The 27,352-nt window shown below is 41.6% G+C and overlaps 1 protein-coding gene across 2 annotated transcripts in view; it reads left to right on the forward strand.

Moving 5' to 3' along the window:
* Nucleotides 1-27,352, forward strand: part of MOB3B (MOB kinase activator 3B) — a 186,274-nt gene that overhangs the window by 76,315 nt on the left and 82,607 nt on the right. Inside the window, exon 3 of one of the 2 annotated variants that reach the window (XM_090274049.1) lies at nucleotides 13,882-13,942. The exons of the other annotated variant lie outside the window; for it this stretch is intronic. Coding sequence (XP_090130175.1) covers nucleotides 13,882-13,942 — 61 coding nt within the window. The remainder of the gene's footprint in view (nucleotides 1-13,881; nucleotides 13,943-27,352) is intronic. 2 annotated transcript variants of the gene reach the window in all.

Raw genomic sequence — 27,352 nt, forward strand, 5'->3', positions numbered from 1 at the left:
TGAGTATCAGGGGCAAACCTCACACCTACATTTTTCTAAGTGGATTGTGTCATGTCTAGATTTGATTTTATGCAATTGATGTAAAAACAATGTCATTTTATTGAGCATCTACAATAGCTTAGGTGCTTTACAAAGCTCAGTTACTTTTCACAATCTTTTTAAAAAGGTTTTTTACCTCTTTTCCAAATGAGGAAACTGAGTCTCAGAAGGCACAGGTCACTCAGCTTGTAAAGGCCTATATCCTTCTGATACTTGTGTTTCGTCACTATGCCATGGACATCTATGATACTCACATTCTAGGTGTGTGCATGCAAACCTCTTCTCAATCTCACAGACAAATAGATTCAAAACTGAGAGTGGAAAAATCAAAAGGATAATTTCAAGATGCGAAAGGTTTGGCTTCTCTCCGAGCATGAGGCCTTTGCAGAAGAAACCCTGTCTGGATGAAACAAATTATCTCAAGTCATGGCTTTGTTACTTCCTGATTGTGCCTTCAATACAGTACTTAGATTTTGACTGGTGGTTCTCTGAAGCTAGGCAGACTGATGGCAGCGGGACAGACCTCCCGTGAATAAGGGGAGACACAAGGCTCAATAGAATTTCCTTGTGTGTGGTGAGAGCTGATTGTATGTGTGTCTTTTAAAGATAAAAATCTCACTGGTTAGGAAGAAAAGGAGGAAAAATAAACAAAAGAATATGAGGGTATGCGAACTAGCCACCTCTAATGCTCTATAGTTTCACATTGAACGAATGGGCAGACCCATGTAATTCAGTCTTCACTTGTAACTTTCAGTTCCTGTGACTCTGTCACCTTCCCTTCTTACTCCCTGGCCTGTTAACCCTGTCTCTTCTGCGGTAACACCAGGAGACATGGGTCATAAGTTCACTGTGAGGTCATAAGATAATACACTGGGCTTGACATGCATAAAATGTTCAGTATATGTCAGCTAACGTGATTACTAATAATATTATTGACACTGTATTTCTGCAAAGGAGCGGCTGTGTTTTCTCCCATATGAAAAGCTGCACATACCAATAGGTTATGGGGGCTCCCAGAACTAAAGACCCTGGAGGCCCTAAGCCCCCTGACAGGCAGGGTCAGAGGCAGGTTTCTGGACTTCCTGCTGTGGTGTATGTACTTCTCAGCTGTGGTTTCTCAGTCACCCCTCAGACAATTGACACCTTGGACCCATGAAATTTTTTTAGTTCTAAAATATGTTGATTCTTACAATAGCCATGGACTGTGGCCGCCCTTATCAGTCTGTGATGAGTCACCGTGGGCTGGTTGGACGCTGTGTTATTTCAGGTGCCACAGGTGTCCATTTCACCTCCTGCAGCCCCTGGCCTCCCGCAGTGCGACCCCACAGCCGCCCTTTGAGGAAGGTCCACAGGGCACTCTGTCAGCTCACGAGAAAAACAAGCTGAAATGGGGCTCAAAGTTTTCAGGTAAAATAGTGTAGCCTCTTCCGGAACAATTTGAAAAGGGGAATGTTATCAAAGTAACTTTTTTAATTGCTCAATAAATAGATCCATAAGGATAGGTTTCTTAAGAAAGCTAGGTTTCTGAACTAAGGGCTATTAATTCAACAACTATTTATGAAGCACCTACATATTCCAGCACTGTGTTAGGCACTGGGATACAAAGACTAGTCTGCCTGGTCCTTGTGCCTGCCCCCCAGGGGCTCCTCCACAGCCCTGAGAGCCTTCTGTAACCCTGTCCATAGGCTCAGACCCACCAGAGGCTCTGAACTTTTTCGCAGGTTTTAGTAGCAGGATAAACTTTCCTAGCATTATTAATTATTGGCCAACCTCATACCCCAAATTCTAAGACCAAGAAGTGGAGTCTTGTCTGGGACTCTAGTTGGAACCCCATCACTTAAGACCAGCATCCCACCTCATCCGCCCATTGCACCACATTGGAGTCACACTTCTGGTGTCCAGACCAATGACAAGGTCCCACTATTGGATGCCAGCCTTTTCTGTGCTGACCACTGGGCAGACCCTGTGTCTTCTGCCAGTCAGCCCCCATACTCCTGCCCAGCAGGCTGCCGTCTTTCAGGGCTCCCTCAGTTATCTCCTACTGCGTTTGCTTCTGCACCTGCCTCATCTTCATGGGCCTGTTAGGGGTCCAGAACCACCTGTCACTGTGGAGGGCCTCCTTCCACCAGCCCAGCAGCAGAAGCTCTGAAGCCAGCTACAACCTCAGGCTGGGCTAGCCAGCAGGGGCGCCCAGACTCAGGCAGGAATGGGGCTCTGACAAAAGTTTCTTTCTCGCAGCTAATGCCCTAAATTTACTGCTCAGCCTTTTTCTAAGGTTAGTGCTCCGCTCCTTTACCCAAGCTAAAGCTCTGGCAACAGGCTGAGTGACTGAGTGTGGTGCAGCCCCTTCCTGAAAAGAATTCTCAATGATCTTAACCATGTAGTTACCGTTGCTGCTATTTTGTGAAGGCGGCTTCTAAAAGGTAATCTGGCTCACATCCCAATGTCTTAATGATATGGCAACATAATAAGAAAAGAAAAAGTGCATCTGGCTTATTCCAGGAGGGCCTATGGGAGAGGCCCCTGTTCATCCAGTCCAGCAGGCCATCTTTTTAATTTAAGAAATGGCAATGTAGCTTCTATTCTTTCATGGCTTCTAGATGTGTTTTTGTTTTCAACAGGATTTAGGGAAGTCATCCCCTGCTTTCAGAGGAAAACTCCAGACTAAAAATACCACAATCCATTTATTAAAATGACGCAATAAAAAAACTCAGAGATAAGCAGTTTCAGGTATAAGACAGGCAGATGTGTCCGCAAGGATGACTCTCGCTTCTCTTGCATAGCTCACTGCTCATTAACAGTGAGTTTGACTCATGTAAGATGCATCAGTGAGTCTCAAAAGGAAGGGCTCTAGTGACGATGTTATGCGCTTTACAGCAATTGAAAGAAGATGTTTATCAGAAATAACTTTGTATTTTTTAATGTCCATAAATGGATCATATTCAGTAATGATCAGTGAATAAATAGATCTCATAAATAAGCAAATTTGATAACACAGCCATGTCCCCTTAACTGACTCATGTTCAGTAAAGCAGGATATTTTTGTCTCACTGCTGTGAGTGAGGACTCGAAACTCATCAAAAAGGACCAAGTCCATCAAATACCTTTATAATTATATAATAGCCCCAAATGAAGTCAGACTTTTGATACCAAAACAGTTTCGTTTTTTCCTAGGATAGTCTTTTGTAGTCTAAGAGGTTCTTAATGCCAGGAGGGGTACAGATCTTTTAGCCCACTCTTCACAGACCGACAGTCACTTTCTTAAAAATTAAAAATCAGAGCTGTTCATCCTCTGCCTTAAAACAATACAAGATCTTCTCACTACAACCAGAAAAATGTCCTAAATTCTTCCCTCCGCCTGCTGCCCGCATTGTGAGCATGCCCCTGGCTACCTCTCTGACCTCCAGGGCACCACTTGCCCTGCCCACTGGACTGGAGCCATAATAGCCTTCATTATGCTTCAACAAATACCCAGACCCCAACATGCATCCCGTTAGTTCTTCCTCCACTCCCCACCTCCAGGCCTTTGCACTTCCTATTCCTGATGTCTGGAACCCTCCACCCTCAGTTTTTGCATAGCTGGCTCCTTCTTGTCATCCAGGTCTCAGCTCACATTTCTCCACCTTGGAGAGGACTTTTCTAACCATTTACTATAATGTGACATAGAACCTTTTGGTTTATCTCAGATCATCCTGTCCAATTTCCTTAAAACTATTTTATTCTGAAATTATTTGTCTTGTTCCTTTATTCATTCATAATAGTTAACAGGTATAAGAGAACTAATAATTCCTAACTAAAAAATAATAAAGTGAAAATTATCATCATAATTCTGAAATAATACCTTTTTCTATGGACATGATTGCCTAAAAGAAGTTGCCTAATTCGACATATATTTATTTACCATGTTCCCATTACAGTAGTAACTTCAGGAGGCCAATCAGACAGTCAGCAAATATTTACTGAGTATTTTGCATGTGCCAGACAGTGTGCCAGTGTGCTAAACAAAACAAGTATGCTTTCCCCTCACAGACTTAAAATCAAATAGTGAGTGAGACGTCACAAAGGGTGGGAATCCCAAGTGCAGGAATCACTCCCATTCTATGCTGCAACCCCAGTGCCCAGAGCAGCGCCCGGCACCAGCCTGTGCTCTGTGCAAGTTGGTGAATGCATGAGTGAAATAAATCATCACAAGAGTGAAATGTCTGGCAGAGGAAACTGCAGTGCACCAAATACACAAAATACAAATATGCACACAAATACTCCCTAACAACGTTTCTAACTGGAGGGGCTCAGAAGTGATCTTTAAGGTGAGACCAGAAGGGTGAGCGGGATTCAGCAAGGAAGAAAGACTAGGGTAGGGAGGTGGTCTGGGCAGAAGAGAGGGCAACCTGTGCAGAGGCTTTGAGGGGAGAAAAGTGTGGCATCTCCAAATGACTAAACGAAGGCCAATATGAGGGCTGTAGTGAGTGAGGCAGGAGTGACACACAAGCTCACAGAAGTGGCAGGGCCTTGGGGACCGTGCCATGGATATCCACGTTCATAGGACACCTCTAACAGCAGGTGAGTGGTATGGTAGGTCTGGAATGTGTCAAGGATTTCTGTGTCCACAACTTGGGGTGGGGCAAGGATGGGTACATAGAGACCAGCAGGAGCCCATTGCTATGGTCCAGATAAGAGGAGGTGAGAGCTTAAACTCAAGTGTGGAGAGAATTAGGTAGATTAGAGTGGGAGAATCGGTGATGGGATACGTGGGGATAGAGCAGGGAACAGAAAAAGTAAAAGGTAACCCGTAGGTTTCCACCTTCAGCAACCGAGTTAGAGCCATTTGCTGAGGTTGAGAATCTTTGAGGAGGATTTGGGGATGGGGGAAATTTGGGTGAGTTGATTTTAAGGTGCCTCTGAAACCTCCAAGTAAGATTATGACCTGGCAAGTGGATATACGGGTCTGGGACTCAATAATTAGTTGGATGATATGAAGGGTATTGAAGCCATCTGTGTGGCTGAGATCACGTAAAGTGTAAGGAGAAAGGCCTAGGACAGAGCCCAAGGGCACCACACTTAATGGAGGGGCAGAGTAGGGGTATGTTGGTATGGGAGTTGGGGGAGAGGTCAATTCAGAGGAAAGCCAGGATTTCCAGGAGCAGAGAGAGGGGTGCTGCAAAGAGGAGGGTGTTGAAAGATTAAGCAGGATGAGCCCAGCAAAGACAAGCACATCATAGGTCAACATAGCGAGAGGGGCAGGGAGAAGTGCAGGAAAGAAAAAAAACACTTAACGGGGGCCGTGTCCTCCAAAGATTTTCTATTCTACCTACATCGGGTCCTATCAGAGCCCACCCAGCTCCTGATGCCTCATGGCAAAGCACAGGATGTCAGTGTACAGGGTACACTGTGCAGAGGGAGGAGAAGGTACAACATGCCTTCAGAGAATGAGTGCTATGGGTCTGGGCTTTTCAGTTCCATTTCCGTTACCTCATGACGCTGGATGACATTTCCTGCTCTTGTTTTCTTCCATCAAATTGCCCATGTTAGCTGATGCTCACTCAAGTGGTTTTCTCTTTTGTAAACCAGAAATGCCTCGGGTAAGCCGAGAACTCTGACTGGCATGAAAAGGTTGCTTGACCTCTGCAGGCTCTGTTAGAGGTTACCCTTGGCAGTGATTCAGTAGCTTAGCGAGTTTACTGCTTCAGCCTGCAACTGCTAACCCATAAATTAAGGATCCCATGCACCTTCCACAGGCACGGAAAGGCTTCTTTCTCATCTATAAATCACGGGAATTCTAAAGGCCTGACAATGCACGGGGCAACCTCCCTTAGTTGTTCCACTTCCAGGAATTTATTCAGACTTGATTAACTGGGTGGGTGGAGATGGGGCTTTGCAGGCAAGAAGTGAGAGAAATATTTCTCTTTTTAAGGCAGAGGTCATGAGATTGGTTCATCTCTGATTTTTGTGATAGTAATGAGGTCTGCACCCCCACTTTCACTGAACATCTGACAGCGATTTCACCTCCGAGTGGCTTAGGTCATGGCTGCCTCTCAGTTTAGAATCATCTTGCTGCCCCAGGTGGGTGAAGGGAGCAGCTATAACATGGGACAGATATAGGTGGAAAACCCAAATGGAGCCAGAAAAGAGGGGGCATAGGGACTGGAGCAATTTCTGATTTTAAATTTAGGAGATGCCTGGTTGAAAATCAGCAAATCTGCTTTAGAAAAAAATTTCCTAAAAGGAAAATATTCGCTTTTATAAAAGTCTGAGAGAAGAGAAAAAGGTGTTTCTGATCAATTCTCTGGCATCATTCTGTGTCTCCCAGATGAACCAAGGATTCAGTATAATTGGAAAATGTTTTTGTGTTTCTAGCGAAGGTTAGAACACAGCTTTGTCTCTCCTCATCCTACTTCACCTCCTCTGATGCCTTACTTTGATACCATCTTCCCGGGACACTGGTTAATGCGGAGTTTAGAATTGAACCCCTACCCTTATTAAGTTGGGAATTCTGCACTTCCAATACTGTTTTTGGATAGAAATTAGAAGACTTCAGGGTCCTTTCAATTGCTGACATTCTATTAATGAAAAGGATTATTAGCGACAGTACCATTGGCCCTCTGTATCCCTGCGTTCCAGTTCAGCCAACCCTGAATTGAACATATTTGGAAAATAATGTTACATAGTTGCTGACGTGTACTATGCAGTTAGGCCTACGATGGCGGTGTCTGTACAGAATATGTATGAACTTTTTTCTTGTCGTTGTTTTGTAAACAATACGGTACAACTATTTACATAGCATTTGTATTGTATTAGGTATTATAAGTAATCTAGAGATTATTTAAAGTATATGTGAGGATGTGCATAGGTTATATGCAAATACTATGCCATTTTATATAAGGGATTGGAGCATCCTTGGACTTTGGTATCCGAGTGGGGACCTGGGCCCAATCCTCTGTGCATACTGAGGGGCTACTGTACCTGCTCTGGGAGTGTGCCAAGGTCAGGGGTGTGTGACCTTGGCTGGGATTCTGTTCAGTTCAAAAGAGACTTACTTTTGACTACCATGTGCTGGGCATGGGTAAGGCATTGCAGGGCACAGAAAGAATAGCCCAAGGTGCTCCCTGTTCTTGAGCTTACAATGTCACTCTGAAAAAAGACCAGTAACAAAACTAAATAGAGCTTTTTTAGTGTACAGATTATCCTAACATCAGATGGCAGTAATTGTGTGATGGAGTTATCATGCAGGAAAGGAAATTCAGTCCACAGAAAAAAAGACATCTTACAGAATTGCCAAAGGAGCAACCTGTCTGGTTGGGTGATCAAAATAAATAAATTTCTAGGAATGACCATAAGTAAAACCCTGGATCCACTGCTCTTTCCTGTGGCTATTTTAATAACAGGCTGCCGTCCTCCCTCTAATTAATTTCTCTCTTAGTTGTGCAAGGCCCTATGCTCTTTTTCTGAAAATGGCAGCTTACTTCCTGACATCTTAACGCTTTTGCGCACACGATGCCCAATGGATGTTGGACTGTTCCTAATGTTACCTTCTTTTTCCGGGTTGGTGCTCATTTATTCCAGCCCTAAAAAGTTTATTTAGCTCGGTCTAAACTGCCCTGCACCGTGATGCTTGAGAGCTCAGCTCCTCAATTCTGTGTGTGACAGGTCACCCGAGTTCGGGGGAATTGCTGGTGTCTTTCGGTTCTCTTGGTACATGTTGCTCTGTTTATGCCTCGTGTTGATCTGTTGTGTACAGTTTTAAATGGGAAAAGCATGACTTTACTGACCTCTTCTGAACAAATAAATTTTTTAAGAATGCTTGGTGTCCTTTGGAAAAGAATGTTCTTTTCTTCTTCCTCTGGGGCTGCCTCAAGAGTTTTCCATTTCAAATTTGCTACATTCCCAATTTCACACCTCCCCAGTCACAGAGCTTACTACTTTAAAAGCAGACAAGAAGAGGACCTGAAAGGTGAGGGTGGGGAGGGGAGACACAGAACTTGCGTGACTGTTAGTTATCTAGGTTTTACTTTGGTTTTCAAGGAAGATTTCTGTCACTAGTCCTCATGTTCTCTCCATAGTAGTTAGCTCCTGTTGCCACTCAAGGTCAAGCTCTACTTCCCAAGAAAAGTCTTGTCTTTCTAGAAAGTATGTGAAGCTCCCCTCTTTATGGGGTTGGACTCCCTCTGAATTCTGTGGAGATAGGGGGAAGGAAAAGCCAAGAAGATTAATCTGTCCCCTTCCCTGTCTCCATTTTCATCCTTGGATACCCTTTTAAATGTGGTTATTAAATTACTTAAATCTCAAGGAGCTCAGGAGTTAGATTTAACAACTAAAATGAAACCACACATGTCTAGTTATATGAAAAAAGAAAAGATACTGTTTGCTTAACTTTTGATTCTTTGGATGTGATTCATGGGATTTGTTTATTTATTTTTTAAACTGTACCGTGACCCAGCATCTTCTCCTTGGGGAATATAGAGAATGTCCTTTCCATGGTGGAAAAACCATGTTGAAAAGTGAAAAGTTCTTTCTTTAAAAACAAATGTTGAATTTCCCTCTAATCATAGAAGTCATTTTTTTCTAGCTATGCGCAAAATCCCAGTCATTTACAAGTGGAGGAACCTGTTTAAGGAATGGCTAAATTAGCAGGGGCCAAATTCTTCAGGCTTAAGAGTCTCAGGTGAAATCTGATCCTCGACTGTGGGATTTTTTTGGTAAACAGGACTGGAGCTTAACAAACTGTGGAACAGAATCCGCGTGGTTAATGTTCTGAACAGGAAGGTTCAGAAGGTTAACACTGTGGTAGGAACGGGAGTTGTTGTGCCTACTTTTACAGATATTTTTAAATGCTTAAAAAAATAATACCAACTAGCACAAAGACCCTTACTTGATAGGCAAAATTATTGGCCTAATGAGCTTTTGAGTCTCCTGATGACCTCTTAATTTTTTCGATCTCCTTTGAATTCCACCTGGACACAGTGTGCTTTTATCTTGGTTTCAACCCTTCAGTTGTTTCAACTATAAAATATATGGTATGATGTTATTGATGCAGGCTCATCATTTTACTGGTTTTAAAACCTGTTTATATTTTTCAAACAAAGACATAAAATCCCAAATAAAATGAGTAAAATTGGATCTGTGTTGGCTGCAGTGGTGGGCAAAAGGTTCTGATTTCTGCCCTGCTCCTCCAAGGGGAAGCATTTCCCTCGCTCATAAAGTGGGACCCTAAAGCTTCAAGGAACACAGTTTGAAAACCATTGCTCCCTAAGCATTTGTCACTTATAATTTTCCTTGGGAGCCTACTTCCCTTCTTGCTGTTGAGGTGCAGAGGCAGATTTAAGGGCTGGCGCACCGGGCACACACCCTGAGCCCCAACTTCTGAAGGGCCCCGCAAGTTTACAACTTGTACGTAATTAAAATTGCACATATGAAACCAAACTTGGTGTCATTAGAAAAAAGTGTAAAGTTGGGGTTTTGCGGGGCCCTTCTGAGGTCAGGGCCCAGGGCACGTGTCCGGTAGGCCCGGTGCGCCTGCTGTTAAATCCACCTCTGGTTGAGGGGTCAGGGGTGAGTCACAACCCAAGAGAGGCTGCGTAATGGTAGAAGGAAGAGGGTAGGGGCTCAGATCCCTTCCCCTTGTGTCTCAGCAATTCCTCCAAGCTTCCCCATCTACCCTGAGAAGGTGAGCCTGGCCAAAGTTGTAGATGGTGAAAGTAAATGGTCAAGGAGAAGCAATGACTCCTTAAATCCAGAAAAGTTGATCAGGCAGGATTTTAAAGAACCACTCTGGGGCCCTGGCCAGGTGGCTCAGCTGGTTGGAGCATCATCCCATGCACCAAAATGTTGCCAGTTCAACTCGTGGTCAGGGCACATTCCTAGGCTGTGATCGATCCCCAGTCAGGTCAAGTAGGTTACAGGAGGCAACAGAGCCTTGATTTTCTCTCACATCAATGTTTCTCTCTCCCTCCCAACTCTCTAAAATACATATCCTCTGGTGAGGATTATAAAAGAAATAATAAAACTAAAAAGAATAATAATAAAGAACCACTCTGGGAAGTTCCTGCAAGGCAATTAACAGCCTCAGGGCCCATCAGGGAACTCTCTTTGAGCAAAAGGGCACTGTAGAACTTCGTTGGATTCACTTCTGAGCTGCAAGCACTGATCTTACTGCCCCTGATGCCATCTTAGATCTAGTCCTCAACACACACTTCTCCTCCCTGATACCTGGTTTCACAGTAACCATGAGAGAAATCATTTGTACTTTTACCTGGTGATGGTGCTTAGTCCTTGAATAGTAACCTTGAAACTCATGGTAATGAAACTTCTGACTCATGACCTTGAATGGTAACCTTGAAACTGGGAACCCACCACCACCGGAGGAGGGGGGCACGGGGAGGTCTCATCCAAGCTCCCCATCCATAGCATCCCTCTGCACACTCCTCTTTCCAGATTCCTAACTCTCCAGTGCTCAGCCCAGACTCCTCCTCCTGCCATAGAAAATGAGAAAACAAATCATGTTCTTTCAAAGAGTATTTCCTCTGTTTTAATGGTTTTAAGATATATTTTCTCTCTTAACTGTTTCCCATTCTCTGAAAAATTGCCCTGAGTGGGATTAAAATATTTTTAGGAGAGCTTTCCCTCCTTATTCTCTTTCCAATGACTTCAGAGATCAAATTTCAGCTGGTGTCTACTGTGAGATGCTGCATGTACCATCTCCTCTGATGGAGGTACTTCCAAACATCACACGTTTCACTGGGGGGCAGTGTGGTTCAGTGGTGTGCTGGCTGCTATAATTAACTGTGCTTTCCAAGTGGTTCATCTTACAACAGTATTCTGGAGTTGTAAACCTAACTGAAGCATATTAGTGAGTGTGACAGAAGTGTTCCTTCCTTGGGCTGGTGAAAAATGTTCAAAGTGTTAACTCTTGGCCTTTTCCTTTGTGCCCTGGCATTCATAGTGCAGACCTAAAGCCAGAGTGTCTCCTTATGTCATCTACAGATTAAACCATTTTGAATTCCTTAAGCTTCTTAAGTGTGTGTGAATCAAGAACACAAGCTTGAATGTGAATGGAATGTCATGTTTATTTTCCTTAATTTTTTACCTTGTATCTGAGTATAGTCCTCTTTCCACAAGGTGGTGGGAAACCCAGCCTCAGATACTACTGAGGCTTTCTGTCCTTCCTCAGAGTTTGACAAAGCTTCCAGGACTACACTCAGTGCCAAAGCCAGCTCAGCCAATCCTTCATCTAACCTAGTTACCACTGAGATGCTCATTGTCCCATTCCATGCGGTCCTCTTGAGTGTGCTGCATCTGTGCCAATCTTGAGGTGTAGGAATCTTTGGCAGAGCTCAGAACCCTGGCACCTGCCATTTAGCCATTTTAGACACAACCTGAAGCCATTATCTTTGATGGGATGCCATCTTCCCTGGCAATAAGTCCTCAATAAATAAAGCACTTTCTTTTGTTTGGGCTTTGGGGCTTCAGTGAATAGAAATTCAACATCTTTATTTTATGTTTTGCCTCTGCCACCCCTCATTTCTCTATGCAGACCTACCAATCTATTTCTGGTGAACTCTTAATCATCCTCTGGGTCTCATCTGCAATATCATTGACCAAGTTAGAAGTTCCTATATTGGCGCCCTCTCTACCTGCTCATTAACTTTCCTCCTACCTCAAATTATACTCAAAGTATAATTTGCATCATGGTCACATGACCGAATCAAGATCAGATTAATGGAACAGGATCTTTATCTCAGTAACATTCCTTGGTGGCCCATATGCATGTTAAGGTGTGAAAAGCACAGACCCACTAGATCATGAGTGCTTGATTACAAGTACATTTCCAGCACATTTCCTTTCATGGTGCCTACTCCATAATAAAGAAATAGCTGCTAAATGCATGGATAGCCTGTACTAAAGATATGGACCAAACATTCAGTTTGCTGTGGCTGTTATTAGAGGAGGAATTGTGCCAAAAGTGTGACTTTGGAACTATTAAGCTAGATGAAGCTGGAGATGGAGGTAAGTTGAGACATCATTCGGTGGAGCCAGAAATAGTGGGCTGGGCTCAGGTTAGGCAGCCAGACCCACAGGTGTAATAACCAGTGTAAGAGTCATGGTGGGGCCAGGTGGACTTGGTTAAAGGATATACTGGAGGGGAACAAAGACTGAACCAAAGAAATGGAAGAATGGGTAAGGCAACCTCTGTAGGGGTTGGGAGGCACATGATGGGAAATAAGTTTGGACAAGTAGACTGAAATTCCCACAGCATTCGTTTCCCACTCAGTATTGAAATACAGATACTAACTAGATCAAAGACAAAAAACAAAGATATGAACAGAATCTTTATTGTTCTGTGCGTTTCTTTTATGCATTTGAACTGGAAGGTTAGGAAAGAAGAGCCTAAAATTGGATCAAATCCATCCTTCAAGTAAGCTGGGAAATCTGAGATTTTAGTAGCAGCTTTACACAGCACCTTATCACAAAGACATGACCACCTGGACTGACATTAGGCACCATTAGCATAACTGGAGTAGACAGGCAGCAGGCTATGAAAAGGCTGTGCCTGTCTGTGCAGACATTCCTCTTCAGACTGGTCATCCTGAAGGAATGTTTGAGGTCAGCCACGTGAGAGCTGTCTGGCAGGTGATGTGGTTCGCTCTCACTGGCATTTCCTTTTCCCTAGGAGATAACCAGATGCTCTTTTGGGATGCTTGCACATTGGTGCCATATCAGTTATTGAAATTTGTCCTTTTGTAGAACATAAACTCTGGATTGTACCAAGGAGGCTGAGCACTGGCTCTAGGCAGAGGTAAAAATGGAAGCAGCACTGAAGATGGTGTGAAGTTAAGCCTTCGTGGCTTCCTGTACTCCCTGCCCTGGAATGCTGGGATCTGCTTTTAGGGGAGCGTGCAGCACTTGGATGCCCTCTGCTGAATTTGGCACCTAGGATAATCCCGTGTGTGCATGCAAATCCCATCTTGCCTACACAAGCACAGGGTTCTGCAAGAAAAATCAAGTGTTTGCCCATTCTATTACCGTCTACCTCTCTGCTTGTAATGAACTCTGAGTTTGCTTCCAAAGCATTCATGGGAGAGGGGAGTCTATTGAGCTTGAAACCAGCCTCTCTGTCTAGGAAGCCTCAGAAAAAAGAAATAAAGCAAGCTGGGAAAATGAGTGCTGGGGAACATGGAGCAGCAGTTCATTTTCCCATTGAATTTTGAGTTGGGAGGAGGAAAGTGTCATGTATAATTCTGAGATCAAAAGTCAGCTGAGCTGGGACTTCTTTTGAAGAAGCAGCAGCTGCTACCTACACATGGACCAGAGCTCTGTGACAGGTGTGGCATTGACATCCTCAGGTCAGCTTCCCAAATCCCTGCAGGAATGGAATTATATGCCTAAATGAAAGATTCGCTTCACAGCAGCCTGGTCACCTGCCTGGACCTCTAGGTGCCTGATAAGGGCTTGCAAAACTGTATTTCTCCCCAAGACTCCTCCAACCTCTCAACATATAACCCCTTGTCCTGTCCATGCCAAGCAAAGCAAAAATGGCAATAGCAAGGATGCTTGTAACTGAGATCATTGGGTTTGAGTACCACTCAATGTATATGACTTTATTTACAATATGTTAAACACATTAAATGTGGGCTCTGATATAAATTCAATCTAGTTTACAACTCCAGTCTTGCCAATTACTGGCAAGTTACTTAACCGTATTGAGTATCCATGTCTTCAGATAAAATGGGGATAATAACAGGACCTATCCCCTAACATTTACTGAGAGAATGAAATAAGAACTTACATTTAAAGGCTTAACACAACCCTTTGAGGTGGACTGTTTTTTTTTTTTTTTTCTTTTCACAGAGGAGCAAATCCTTCTCCTGCTGCTGTTCAATGACTCAGTGTTCTGTTGTCTAATGGACAGGTCAGTTTCCAGTCAATCTTCCTGACTTATTCTGTGCCTTTTCTAGTCCCATATTTTGAGCTCTCTGTAGTTTGATTGATGAACAGATGGTAAAATGTGTGCTTGAAATACATTAAGTTTGAAAATACCTTGGGGTCAGGGGTGCTAGAAAAAGAGAAATGAAGTCTTAGTGTCTTTAAGAAGCCAAGAAACCTCTAAATGTCCTTTTTTTCATTTCCTTCTCTTATCTAATAATGTCATACATAGGTATAGGGATGTCAAGAGGCTAAATCAATTTGGGTGATGGTTAACTGTCAGGAAGCTGAAGCTTTGAAACACACACAGACGAGTACATAGATATTCACCCTGTATTAGTGGAGTGATGAAAGTGTACACACTCTGGAACCAGCCGACCTGATTCACATCTTAATTCTTCCACTTAACCTCTCTGTGAGGTTAACGTGTTATTTATGCATTTTTTCACTTGGAAGATGGGCCTACTGGCACATACTTCATCAGGTTGTGAGGGTTTTTTGTTTTTGTTTTTGTTTTGTTTTTATTCCAGAGAGAGAGGAAGAGAGAGATGGTAGGGTAAGGGGAGAGAGAGAAACATTGATTGGTTGCCTCCCACACGTGCCCAGATGTAGGACCAAACCCGAAAGCCAGGCATGTGCTCTGACCAGAAATCGAACCCATGATACTTCAGTCCACAGGATACTCCTACCAACTGAGCCACTTTAGCCAAGACTAGTTGTGAGGTTTAAATGAGTTAATATATGTGAAAGCACTTAGAAAGTACCTGGCATATATGTTTTAGATAAATATTTGCCATTTTCCTCAGAAGTGGAGAGGCTCTTACTCATTCATTGAACAAATTCTTTGTGTCTACTATGTGAGGGCACTGTGAATGGGTGAAGAGTTCATGTATCTTCTAGTCTTGTATGAAGACAGATATTAAATAAGTTATTACACATGTGATGAGTGTTATGACAAGCATTATGCATCTAATGAGATTAACAGAAGTCAAATCATAATAAATCCAACTTTATTGTCTTTTCTCTTTAAATGCTCTATGTATTCTACAAGGATTTGAGTATAAGTGGAGGTGAGGGTGTTTTAGAACAACAGTAATATCAATAGTTACTTTCTTGGGACAAAGAGTAATTTAAATATTGGTTAAGTTATTTTTTTAAGAGTCATATACCTCATGTGTGGGGACCAAAGATATGTACAGAACAGGTGAAATTATTGTATTTACTTGCAATAATAATAACCACAATACTTGCAATGCTTAGTAGTTTATTCTTTACCCTTGAATGTCTCAACTATGATGTAAAGTCAGCAGGGCAGGATTTATGCCCAATTTACAGACAAGGAAACTAAAGCCCAAAGTAGTAAAATGACTGACCCCAAGTCACAGGGTGAGTCCCTGACACAGAATCAGCACCAGGAACGTTTGCTGGAGTGAATAGCATGCAGGCACCCTGCCTCTCCAAGGAGTGTTCTTTCTGGGTCTTATGCAGAACAGAACCAAAGTCTCCACTCTGTAGTGGTTTTAGAGTTCATGCTTACTTAATTTTATCAGGAGGATTGATACTACTTCTTTGCAGATAACAATCGAACGGCACTTTTTTCCTGACACTATCAAGAACCAACAGCAATATATCCTTATCGTTTTCTGTCCAGAGATTCAGGACATAAAAAATAATTTTCAAAACACATCTTTTAAAATTTTATAAGTACATTTAATAATTTAAAAAATCACAATGCACTGTTTCTGACAAATCGCTTCTGTAACGGCAGTTTACAGGCAAAGAAGAACGAGGGGTGTACATGCTTCAACCAGCCCGTGGTTAGCTCTTCCAGATGCAGGCTTCTCACAGCCATTGATATTCATCAAAGGCTGATCTTGCCAGGACTCACACAAAAAAAGCTCACGAAGTGCATCACTCCCCTGAATTTTTGGCAACATATAAAACTACATATTGCAAAGGCATGAAAACAGAAAGATTAAATCTGTCTGCAGCTGTCTTGATTAAAAATGATGGCTCAGTTCCATTCCACCAGTGTCTTTAACTTCTGCAGGGTGCCTAATTTTAACCTAGGTCAGACAACAACAGCAGAATTCAGAGAAAAGACACCAAGATAGGTGTTCAGCACATTTCACATTCACCAAACGCCTCTGTTGTAAGTGTCCTCTAAAAGTAAGGAGTGAAGTTGGACTGCACTTAATCCATGCATGAAATGGTGGTGGCTTAATTTATTCTAATGCGGAGAAGATGAAAATGACTGAACTCAGGAAACACCAGGAAATGAAAGCTCAAGTGTAAATTGCTCAGCCAGTCATCTATTTGGAAAGCAGGATCGGCCCTGGATTAGCTGACTTGAATATTTAGTCCTCACTATTTTCCATTTATAATTTATTACCCTCAGGGGAGGTAGCATTCATTCACCTGCTCATGTATTTATCATTCACTCAGCACAGTTCCAGGCACCACATTGACTTTTACAAGGGTAAGTCTTTACTGTCATTGAGCTTATATCTGAGTGGGGTAGGGAGTCAGACTATCAACAAACATACAGGGTGGGGCAAAAATAGGTTTATAGTTGTTCGTAAGGGAAATAATACAATAGTAAGTAATAATACAAGAATTAAGCTCTATATTTTGTGTACTCACAACTGTAAACCAGTGTTTGCCCCACCCTATATAATAAGCCAGGTGGTGATAAGTGTTATGAAGAAAAGTAACTAGAGTGGTAGAGTGCCATTCTATATAGTGAGAGCAGAAAAGCCACTTCGAGAAAATGATATTGGAGCAACATCTGAATGGCGTTAGGGAGAGAGTCCTTCGGCATCAGGGGAAGAGTGAATGCTGAGGCTCGGAGGCAAGGACCGTGTTTGGAATGTTCCAGAAACAGCAAGGTGGCCAGTGCACTGGAGTGGGAAATGGGGAGAGTTGAAGGAAGTCAGATTATGTGAGGCCACATTAAGGTTTTGGGGATTTTATTGTGAGAGAGATGTAAAGCCAGTGAAAGTTTCTGAGCAGAGACATAAAATGATCTCCCTTGACTTTTAAAAGAACCACTCTGGCTGTAGGGCAGAGAACAGCGTGGTTTTAGAGGAGCCCCGTGTGAGCACAAAGGTTTGCATTGATTGCTGCTAGTCTTTACTAGTTCTTCAACTGGAAGCCTCAACTCCTCATCTGTAAAATGAAGGTGAGAATACCTGTATCTCCTGGGAGGAGAAGATGCGTTCAAAGTCACACCTCATGTAAGGTGGAGATCTCCCAGTGCAGATAAGATTATCAGTATTGTCAAGCTCTGGGTCACTGGCGTATGTTGTCCGCCTTCCTATTTTTTCAGCCCAGAGGGTTGTTGTAAGGATCATATGAGGTCACATATATAAAGTGCTCCTTCACCATCTTTTTCCTATTGGAGTCCGAAGCACTGGCTTCTTTTTTCTCCCAGGGCACAATGAGCAGGAATTTAGAGGTAAAGAGTGTTTTCTAAAATCCCAAGGAAGAGAATTAGTGCGTCCTTGAGCTGAGAGGAAGGGGACACTGAGCATGGGAGCTCAAACCTAACTTTATTGTTTCATTTAAAGGAGGGGATAGCTATCTATCTGTCATCTATCTATCTATCATCTACCATCTACCTATCCCTCCTTCCCTCCCTCCCTTCCTTCCCTGCCTTCATCTCTCCCTTTCTCATTTATTTCAGGCTTTTGTTTTTCAAAAACAATACATTCTAGTGCTAATTATTTAAGCAATACCAGGGGTCCCAAGCCTCAAAAAAATTGTTTCTTTTACCGCTCAACCCACCCCAATTCCAAACTCCAGATGTAACTAAATATAAAATTTACTGTGTTTCTTGCTTTAGTTTTCCTTTGCTTATTCAAACAGTCCTTGACACATTTACAAATTATGATGGTGCTAGTCTTTTGTTTTATTTTACAAAAATGAAAGAAAAAAAAAGACTCCATGGGTTCTGCACAAACCTCCAAATTATAGTCAAAAATGTGTAAGAATACATTTTATAGGTAGAATATAAATAGCTTTATCACATTGTCAAAGGAATCTAGCACCCCACCACAACCTCAAATTAAGTACCAGGCATTTTAAACTTCCTGAAATCCCAGAACATGGGGATTTGACCAGAGGTTCTCTCAGGTCCCTCTACTATTGCCTTTCCACCAGTTTTGCTTATATTCAAACCCAAGAAAAGCTTTTTTCTCTGATATGCCACTTACTAGATTTCTCTTATTAACTGATTCTTAAGCATACCTATAATAAAGTCTTGAGGTCCTTCAGGGTTATGAAGGGAAATCTTAATGCTTAATAGAAATACTTTATTTTTTCCCATGAGTATAGTTTATTAAATTCTAATTATTCATAATTCAATAATACTTGCACTTTGAAAACTATTATGTATAATACTTTTATCAGTCAGAATAATGTATTAACCCAAAATATACCACTGTCATATAACAAGAGTATAAAAACATATTGCAAGAGGTTAGAAACTATAGATAACTCAAAGGTGACGGCATATAAAAAGCAAATCTAATCCTATGTCTGTATGAGTTAGCTAAGTAAGTGCATAAAATCACAAATTAAAACTTATATGAATGTCAGGGCCAGGTAGTTCAGTTGGTTACAGCATTATTGCGATACTCCAAGGTTGCAGGTTTGATCCCCGGTTAGGGTACATACAAGAAGCAACCAATGAATGCATAAATAAGTGGAATAGCAAATCAATGTTTCTCTCTCCATCTGCCTCTCTCCCTTCCTCTCTGTATCTAAAATCAATAAATAAAATTAGTTTTAAAAACTAAATGACTGATAGAATCCATTGGTCATGCAATTTAGAACCAGATGTGATGAACCTGTTTTCCGTAGCAAGACAACACTTCAGTAAAGCAGACACACATCTCTTTGGTTGACACACACAATGATGCAGTGGTTTTCAGCTCTAAAGCCACACCCATTTGGATCAGCCAGGAGTTTTTTTCATTTGAAAGTGGAAATGAGGATCTTTCTCACTCAGCTGATGTTACTCTGTTGCATTTAGGATCCATTAATACAAAGTTTACGCTGCTATGAAATATAAGTACCTACCTCATCTATTTTTTAATGATTCTACCCAAAATTGATCAGATGCATTTTTTTTTTTTAATCAGAGGGAAAGAGTACTTTTGGAGAGAGAAGTCATGGATGAGAAAAAGCAGAGACCAATAAAAAAACTGTAATTTTTAAAATTTTATTTTACAATGTGACATAAGTTTAGACTTGGAAATAAGTTACAGAAATGGTGCATAGACTTTCCACATGCCATTCAGCAGACTTATAGTGCTAACACACTACAATAGCCTTAGAGCAATTTTCAAGCCCAGGAAGCTGACATTGATTAAATCATAATTTTAATTATTTTTTCTGAAAGCAAATAATAAAATTTCACGTTCAGCTTATGTTTGAGAAAAATTGATATTTGTCTTTACAGATTCTTTACACACGTAAAGCTGTTTTCTAAACTTTCTTCATTCTGAAGGATTTTAGAAACCCTGATTAGAATACAGTTCCACCCAGCTCTGTTGCAGAATTTCTTCTTCATTTTGGTTACAAATTTTGAAGATGTGAATAGCAATTCCTACAAACAGCTATTTGGAAGGCCGGCATGCATTGACTTATTGGGGAGGAAAAAAACCTTGTGACCGAATCATCTAATGTTTATGTTGCTGATTTAAGTAGTGAGGCAGCACTTTGAAAGTTACACCATGTGTAACCGGTTCTTTATCACCAAATCCAGGGCCAGAGGGAGTATAACCTCAATAGCAGCAGCCAAGAAAAACTGCCTTTCGTTCAAGACTGACATTTTAAACTTAATCCCTGTATTAGCTTTGCTGAGGCTAGAGGTGGGTCTTTGCCTCATGTGGGGAATCCTCAGGGTCACCCACTGCCCAGCCATAGTTGAATGGAGGCCATGAGTTTCAGAACGTGCTCTCAGCAGCTGCAAACATCTGTAACAATCTTGTGTCAAGATGAATGAGCCCCATGGGTTCCCAGCTGCCTGCCTCCACCCAGCCCTTGTGGCTTTAGACAGATGTTTCTGCTCTCCACACTAGAAAATGAATGTGTAGTTTCACTGCCTGTTGTCAGGAACGATGGTTACTCACAGTCATGTTCTGAGGTCCTCTGAAGCCATTAAGTAGTAACTTTATAGGATGGCATCTGTTGACAAGGGTAGCAAACATTTGGTGCTTTGAATAGCAAGGCCTTCTTTTGGGGAAGAAGCAGCACACATGCACACAGGAGAGAGACAGAGAGAGAAAGAAAGCATTTCTCCATCAGAATATACTCCAGCCCTGGCCGGGGAACTCAGCTGGTTGGAGCATCATCCCGATGTGCCAGGATTTCAGATTTGATCTCCAGTCAGGGGACATGCAGGAGTCAACCAATGAATGTGGGAGTGGATGGAGCAACAAATCAATGTTTCTCTCTCTCTCGCTCTCTCTTTCTCTCTCTCTCTCTCTCTCTCTCTCTCTCTCTCTCTCTCTCTCTCTCTCTCTTTCTCTATCCCTCCTCCTCTCTCAAAGCAATTAAAAAAAATTTTTTTAAAGAACCTAATCCAGATTTATAGAGCTGGGCACAGGATACTTTCTTGCTCCCAGGTTAACTGAAAACTTGACTCCATCCAACACATGTCAGTTTTTGCCTTCCTTCATTGACATACTTCAAAGAACACAAAGTTATTTGGAAGGTTGTTTTACAATAGCCTCAGTGACTTGCTATGGCTTGAATTTATTAGGGATGCCCCTGTCCTCCCTGTGCCAAACCTGCTTCTCCTGCAGGGTTCTCCAGCTCACAGTTCTGCCAAGATCTCCTACCCACTTGCTCGGGCCAAAAACAAGAAAAGTCCTTGACACTTCCCTGTCCCTCGCTCCCACTTTCAATCTACTGCCTCCTTAAATCCTGTACCTTCTGATGCATGTTTCTTCTTGCCATTTCTGTGATTATCTCTCAAATGGAAGCCTGCAACACCCTCCAGTTTTGTTTCCCATTGTCACTTGGGACCCCTCTCCAATCCATTCTCTTCAAAATAGCCAAGAGTAAGCTTCTAAACAAACCCAGCCATGTACATATGTACAAAACTTGTTCATTATGCGGTGTAAGTACTATGGCAATCAAACTCTAACTGTATTCTTTGTCTCCTGTTTTGTTTTGTTTTTTAATGTATTCAGGGGATGATCATCCCCTTATTCTCAAAATTCTTACAGGCCATGGCTTTTCTCAGTCATTCTTAGGTAATAACAATCTTACATCACTTTAAATCACACACATGAAAAAGTCAGAATTCAGTAGTGAGAGTGAACCCAATTCAAAATAATGATGTTTCAATGCTAAGACTTCCCCCCAACCTCCTGCTGTGCAAAGATGTGCAGGTGGGCTGCTTGCCTTAGGGGAGTGGAGCAACGGGACTAGGGCACGAGTCCACTCGTGTTCCTCGGCTTCCTTTATCTCCCACTGGGGACTGCTGTTCTGGACTGCCAGAGTTACATGATTTTGTACTCTTGTTACTTGGTTAGGTGGCTTTGTGCTTTCCGGCCCAGTGCATGGCTGAAGGCTAACACTTTAAAGGGAACTTTTCAAAGGAGAATCCATCAGAATGGACTGTCCAGCTTGGACTACTCATGGTCCAATCAGCTACAGCTGTGAAAGGGTGCTATCTCAATAGATAAGGCTGCCATTGGGCTTATACACTAACGGTATGCATGTGGGTCATCAATTTAACAGAGAAATAAACAGCTACAGTCTGATGACTTACTGACTAGCTGTAATAAGCTAGGCTAGCCCATCAGAGCGACCGTTCATTTCCGTTTAAAGCAGGATGGCTGCAGCAGCCCTCACCTTCCTCCTGAGATGAGGCTGTGAAACTTTCAGCACTGATGGCTCTCATTCTCTCCCTTTGATAGAAATGAAAACATTCGCTGCTTCTTGGATTTATGGTTGTAAGTCCAGAAGACCTGCATTGGCAAAAGGGAAACTCAGCATTTTACTCACAAACAAAGGAAGGAAAGGGACGGGGGGAAAGAGGAAGGGAAAGGAAAAAACTCTAAAAACTGCAGAAACAAAAAGAAATTGACTTGTGGTGCTGAATGTTCCCTCACGGCACTGAAGTGTAGAAAGAGAATAAATGTCAAGAATGGCTTGTATAACAATGTAGCTCTTGAATCTGGAAAGATGGGGGCTTTATGGTGGAACCCCACTCCCTCTCTTGTTAGAAGTCAACTAGGAGTTTTCAAGATATTACTCTGGAAACGAATCTCCAGGCGGGGAAAATATCCTCACCAGGCAGCCTGTCTTTGTCCCCTGGAATTTTGAGTTACCCCTATAACTGCTACACTAGACAGGGGTAGGTGTGCTGCTCCTCCTTAATTTTATATTATTTTAACTTTTTTATCATAAGGACAGATTTCAAGGCAAAGTTATTTTTTTTTATGCCATTTGCCCACATAATCCTGCCACACACAACCTGAATTGTTTCATTTCACTTTCTTTGACTGAATAAAACACATCAATAATAAATGGTTTGGGGCTAACAAGCACCCTCTATTTTTATAATTAATAGACTGTTTCATTAGAGCAGTTTCAGGTTTACAGAAAATTAAGCAGCCAATATGGAGTTCCATTATGACTCTTCCTCCCTCATAATTTCTCTTACTGTTTCCATCCTACATTAGTGTGGTACATTTGTTACAATGGAAGAACTAAAATTGATTTTTTATTATTATTAACTAAAGTCCACAGTTTACATTAGGGTTCACTTTCTGTTGCACAGCCTATGCATTTTAACAAAGGCATAATGTCATGTATCTGCCATTACAGTATCATACAGAATAGATTCGCTGCCCTAAAACACCCCTGAACTCTGCCTTTTCATCCCTCATATTTATTGTTTGTTGTTTCTATTTGTCACGCCTCTAGTGTGAACCAGACTCCTTCTGTTGGTTCATTTAGTACAGCTGTCACTGCTTCAAATTTTCAAAAGACTGCCAGACCCTAAGGGTGATCAACAAGGAACTACACAGACAATTTAAGAGTCTAAAATTAGGCACAATGTGTGCTCTGATGATGGCTGTTTGGCTCCTCCAGTCTCCCTTGTCCATTCAAGGCCTCACACTGCCTTCTGATCTTCATGCTGTAATTCAAAGAGGTTGGTACAAAATCTGCAGGTGCTTTGCTGGAAAAATTAGAGTGCATTGATTCACCACCTAGATTTTCCTTCCTAGATATTTTCAAATTTCTAGAGGATCAAGAGAGGGATGGATTCCTCCACTGCAGTAGTACCCTTCCCCAACCCCAGGACTTTCCTAGACACAGATTCCAGACTGAAAGAACAATGTTCCTTTTCCCTAGAAAAGACACATCAATCAGGAGAGTAGTCACTACTAGTTAGAGAAGACCCCACCTACTACATCCAAGGCTCTATTCCTAATACATGCCCTAAATTATAACCATATCAAACCTTTTTATAAATATAGTATCCATATAATAATTTCATGTACATAGGAACAAGAGGATCAACCTCTCAGACTCACAACAAAACCAAATTTCTACCAGGCTTTTACATTCTCATTCATAATATCAAATCACATATCCATATGATATGATTTTAGACAGATTAAAAATTATGTTTTCAAAGAACATTTATACAGACTTCTAGTCAAGATGGAGGCATAGATAGACACACTTTGCCTCCTCGTGCAACCATAGAGAGAATTGCAACCAAATCTCAAAAGCAAATAACACCCAAAACCATCAGAAAATCAAACTGTATGGAAATCCAACAACCAAGGATTTAAAGAAGCCACATTCATCCGGATGGGTAGGAGGGGCAGAGTCCTGGAGACAGGGCAGAAAGGTGGTGTGGTGCAGAGAGGAGGCAGTGGTGGCAAAACAGACAGTCCCACATTCATGTGTGGTGGATAAAGATCAGGAGGAATACCTTGGGAGTGAGCAATCCCAGTCCCAGGGCAGACCACTCAGCCCAGCGTTCCAGCACCAGGAAGATAAACCACCATTACCCCTGGGTGTAAAAACTAGTGGGGGTTGGGGCTGCGGAAGAAACTGCTGGATTTTTGCCACTTAAAAGGCCTACATGGGCTTAGAACATACAACAACCCCATGGCTGGAAGTGTGCCAATGCATATGGGAGGTGGGTGAAGTGACCAGAAGTGGGGCCAGTGCTGAGCAGACCTCCAGAAGCCAGGCAGCAGCATTGTCCCCTCTCCAAGCATCTCCCCCATACACACACATACACAGCCACAAAGTGGTGAAGCGGGTTGCCCTTCCCTGGCAACTAAGGCTCTGCCCCACATAATTTACAGGTGCCTTTGCTACATAGGCCATGCTCCTAAGGCAGGGAGTAAAAGCAGCTCTACCTAACACAGAGAAACAAACACAGGGAGGCTACCAAATTGAAGAGGTAAAGAAATACGGACCAAATAAAAGAATGGAACAAAACTCAAGAAAAAGAACTAAATGAAATGGTGGTAGCCAACTTATCAGTTGCAGAGTTCAAAACACTGGTAATCAGAATGCTCAGAGAACTCAATGAGTATGGTCACAAAATAAAGGGAGAAATGAAGGATACACTAAGTAAAATTAAAATATATAGGGAAACAACAGTGAAGGGAAGGAAACCAGGATTCCAATACAATTTGGAACAAAAAGAAGAAATAAACAATCAACCAGAACAGAAAGAAGAAACAAGAATTCAAAAAATCAAAGAGAGATTTGAGAACCTCTGGAACAACTCTGAACATACCAACATCCAAATCATAGGGGTGCCAGAAGAAGAGAAAGAGCAAGAAATCAAAAACTTATTTGAAAAAACAATGAAAGAAAACTCTCCTAATCTGGCAAAGGAAATAACATACAACTCCAGGAAGCACAGAGAGTTCCAAACAAGTTGGACAAAAAGAAGACTATACCAAAACACATCATAATAAAAATGCCAATGGTTAAAGATAAAGAGGAAATCTTAAAAGCAGCAAGAGAAAAGCAGAGTTACCTACAAAGGAGTTCCCATAAGACTATCAGCTGATTTCTCAAAAGAAACTTTGCAGACAAGAAGGGACTGGCAAGAAGTATTCGAATTGAGGAAAATCAAGGCCCTACAACCAGGAATACTCTATCCAGCAAAGCTAGCATTTAGAATGGAAGGGCAGATGAAGTGCTTCCCAGACAAGGTAAAGCTAAAGGAGTTCATGATCACCAAGCCATTATTACATGAAATGTTAAAGGGACTTATTTAAGAAAAAGAAGATCAAAACTATGAACATTAAAATGACAACAAACAACCAGCAACAAATGAGTATAAAAAACAAAAACAAACTAAGCAAACAATCAAAACAGGAACAGAGCCATAGATATTGTGATTATTTGGAGGGTTATCAGCTGGGTGTGTGTAAAGGGAGAAAGGAGGGAAAGGTGCAGGAATTAAGAAGCATAATTGCTAGGTACAAAATAGACAAAGGGATGTTAAGAATAGTAGAGGAAATGGGGAAGCCAAACATCTTATATGCGTGACCCATGGACATGAACTAAGCCGGGAGGATGGGTTTGCAGGACAGATGTGGGGTACCAGGGGGAGGGGAGACAAACGGGGAAAAATTGGGACAACTTTAATAGTATAATCAATAAAATAAAAAAATATATTTATGCAGTATAATGTTAAAGAAAATGGGAGACAAGCTTATATATAGTAGAGTTCATATATATGTAGTATAGTTTGTGTACATGTAGTATAATTCATATATATATATGAGAGTGAAAGAGAACATTAGATCGCCAAGTTGACTGAGCAATTGTTATCTCTTGCTAATGTGATTATGAGCAATACTCTTTCTTTCTTTCTATGTTTCTGCATCTTCCAAATTTTCTGCTGTGATCATCATTAATTTACAAATAGGAAAAAAAAGCGTAAGAATTTTAAATAAAGAGGTACTGGTCTGTGTGCTATTTCTAGTATATGTGCCTAGCCTGAAGACCAACAAGGCAGTCTTCTTTTTATTAACAAGTCTATTTGGAAGTGATAGGGATGCAAAGCCCTGGGCAGAGTGTCCACCATTGTGAATCATCAGCTCACCTGTGCTTAACTCCAGAAAGATGCAAAATATTCAATCAGCACAAGAGCAACTGATTTCCATAAACGCAAGGCAAAAAACCTTCTTTTTTTTCTAAGCAGTTTCCTAGCCAGGTGCATCTAAAAACTCTTGAACTGGGTGACTGAAATCTGCCAGTTTTCAATATCCCCTTCCCACCATCTTCATCAAACTGTATTCATTTCATGTGCACGATACTGACCATACATTTAAGGATAAATGAGCCATTGGATGAAGGATGAACTGAGTGAGGCCTTTTGGAAAGCTGGCATCTTTTCTTCCCTACGTGTCTTGGGGCAGAAATCTTTGTTCATTTTGAAATCGAATGACAGAATAAATAGGCATATGCTTCTCATCCAGAGGTCCCTCAATAATTAGCTGCTGAGGCCCTGGCTGCTGTGGCTCAATGGATTGAGCGTCAGCCTGCGAACCAAGTGTCGCTGGTTCGATTCCCAGTCAGGGCACATTACTAGGTTGCACATCAGGTCCCCAGTTGGGGGCATGTGAGAGGCAACCACACAGTGATGTTTCTCTCCCTCTCTTTCTCCTTTCCTCTCTCTCTAAAAAAATAAACAAATAAAAAAATAATAAATAAAATTTAAAAAATAATAATAATTAGCTGCTGAGTTCTTATTCTTGGGCTGATTTCCTTTATGATCAAACTTTTCAAAAAATCTATTTATTTTATTGTGGTAAAATATATGTAACATAAAACTCATGATTTTTCCTATATTTTTTCCTGTTAAAAATAGTTTTATTTTTTAATTCTTTTTTTAGATTTTTATTGTTGACACTATTACAGATGTCTCCCATTTCTCCTTTTGCCCACCTCCACCGAGCCCCCGGCTCCCCTTCCCCTGGCCTTCGCTGCACTGTTGTCAGTGTCCATGGACTATGTGTATATGTTCTTTAACTAATCCTTTCACCTTCATTTTTTCTATTTTTTAAGTGTATAATTTAGTGCATTCACCATATTGTACATTCACAATTTTGTGCATTCGTCACCACTATCCATTTCCAGAAGTTTTTCTTCACCTCAAACATAAACTCCGTACCCATTAAATACTACCTCCCTGTTACCTCCTTTCTCCCAGCACATCGTAGCTTCTATTCTACTTTCTGTCTCTTCAAACTTGCCTGTTCTAGGTACCTCATATAAGTCAAATCATATAATATTTGTTCCTTTGTGTTTAGCTTATCTCATTGAGCAAAAAGTTTTCAAGGTTCATCCATGTTGGAGCTTGTATCAGAATTTCACTTCTTTTTAG

Source organism: Furipterus horrens, unplaced genomic scaffold (genome assembly GCF_987537825.1).
Source record: "Furipterus horrens unplaced genomic scaffold, mFurHor1.1.pri manual_scaffold_4, whole genome shotgun sequence".
Taxonomy (NCBI): domain Eukaryota; kingdom Metazoa; phylum Chordata; class Mammalia; order Chiroptera; family Furipteridae; genus Furipterus; species Furipterus horrens.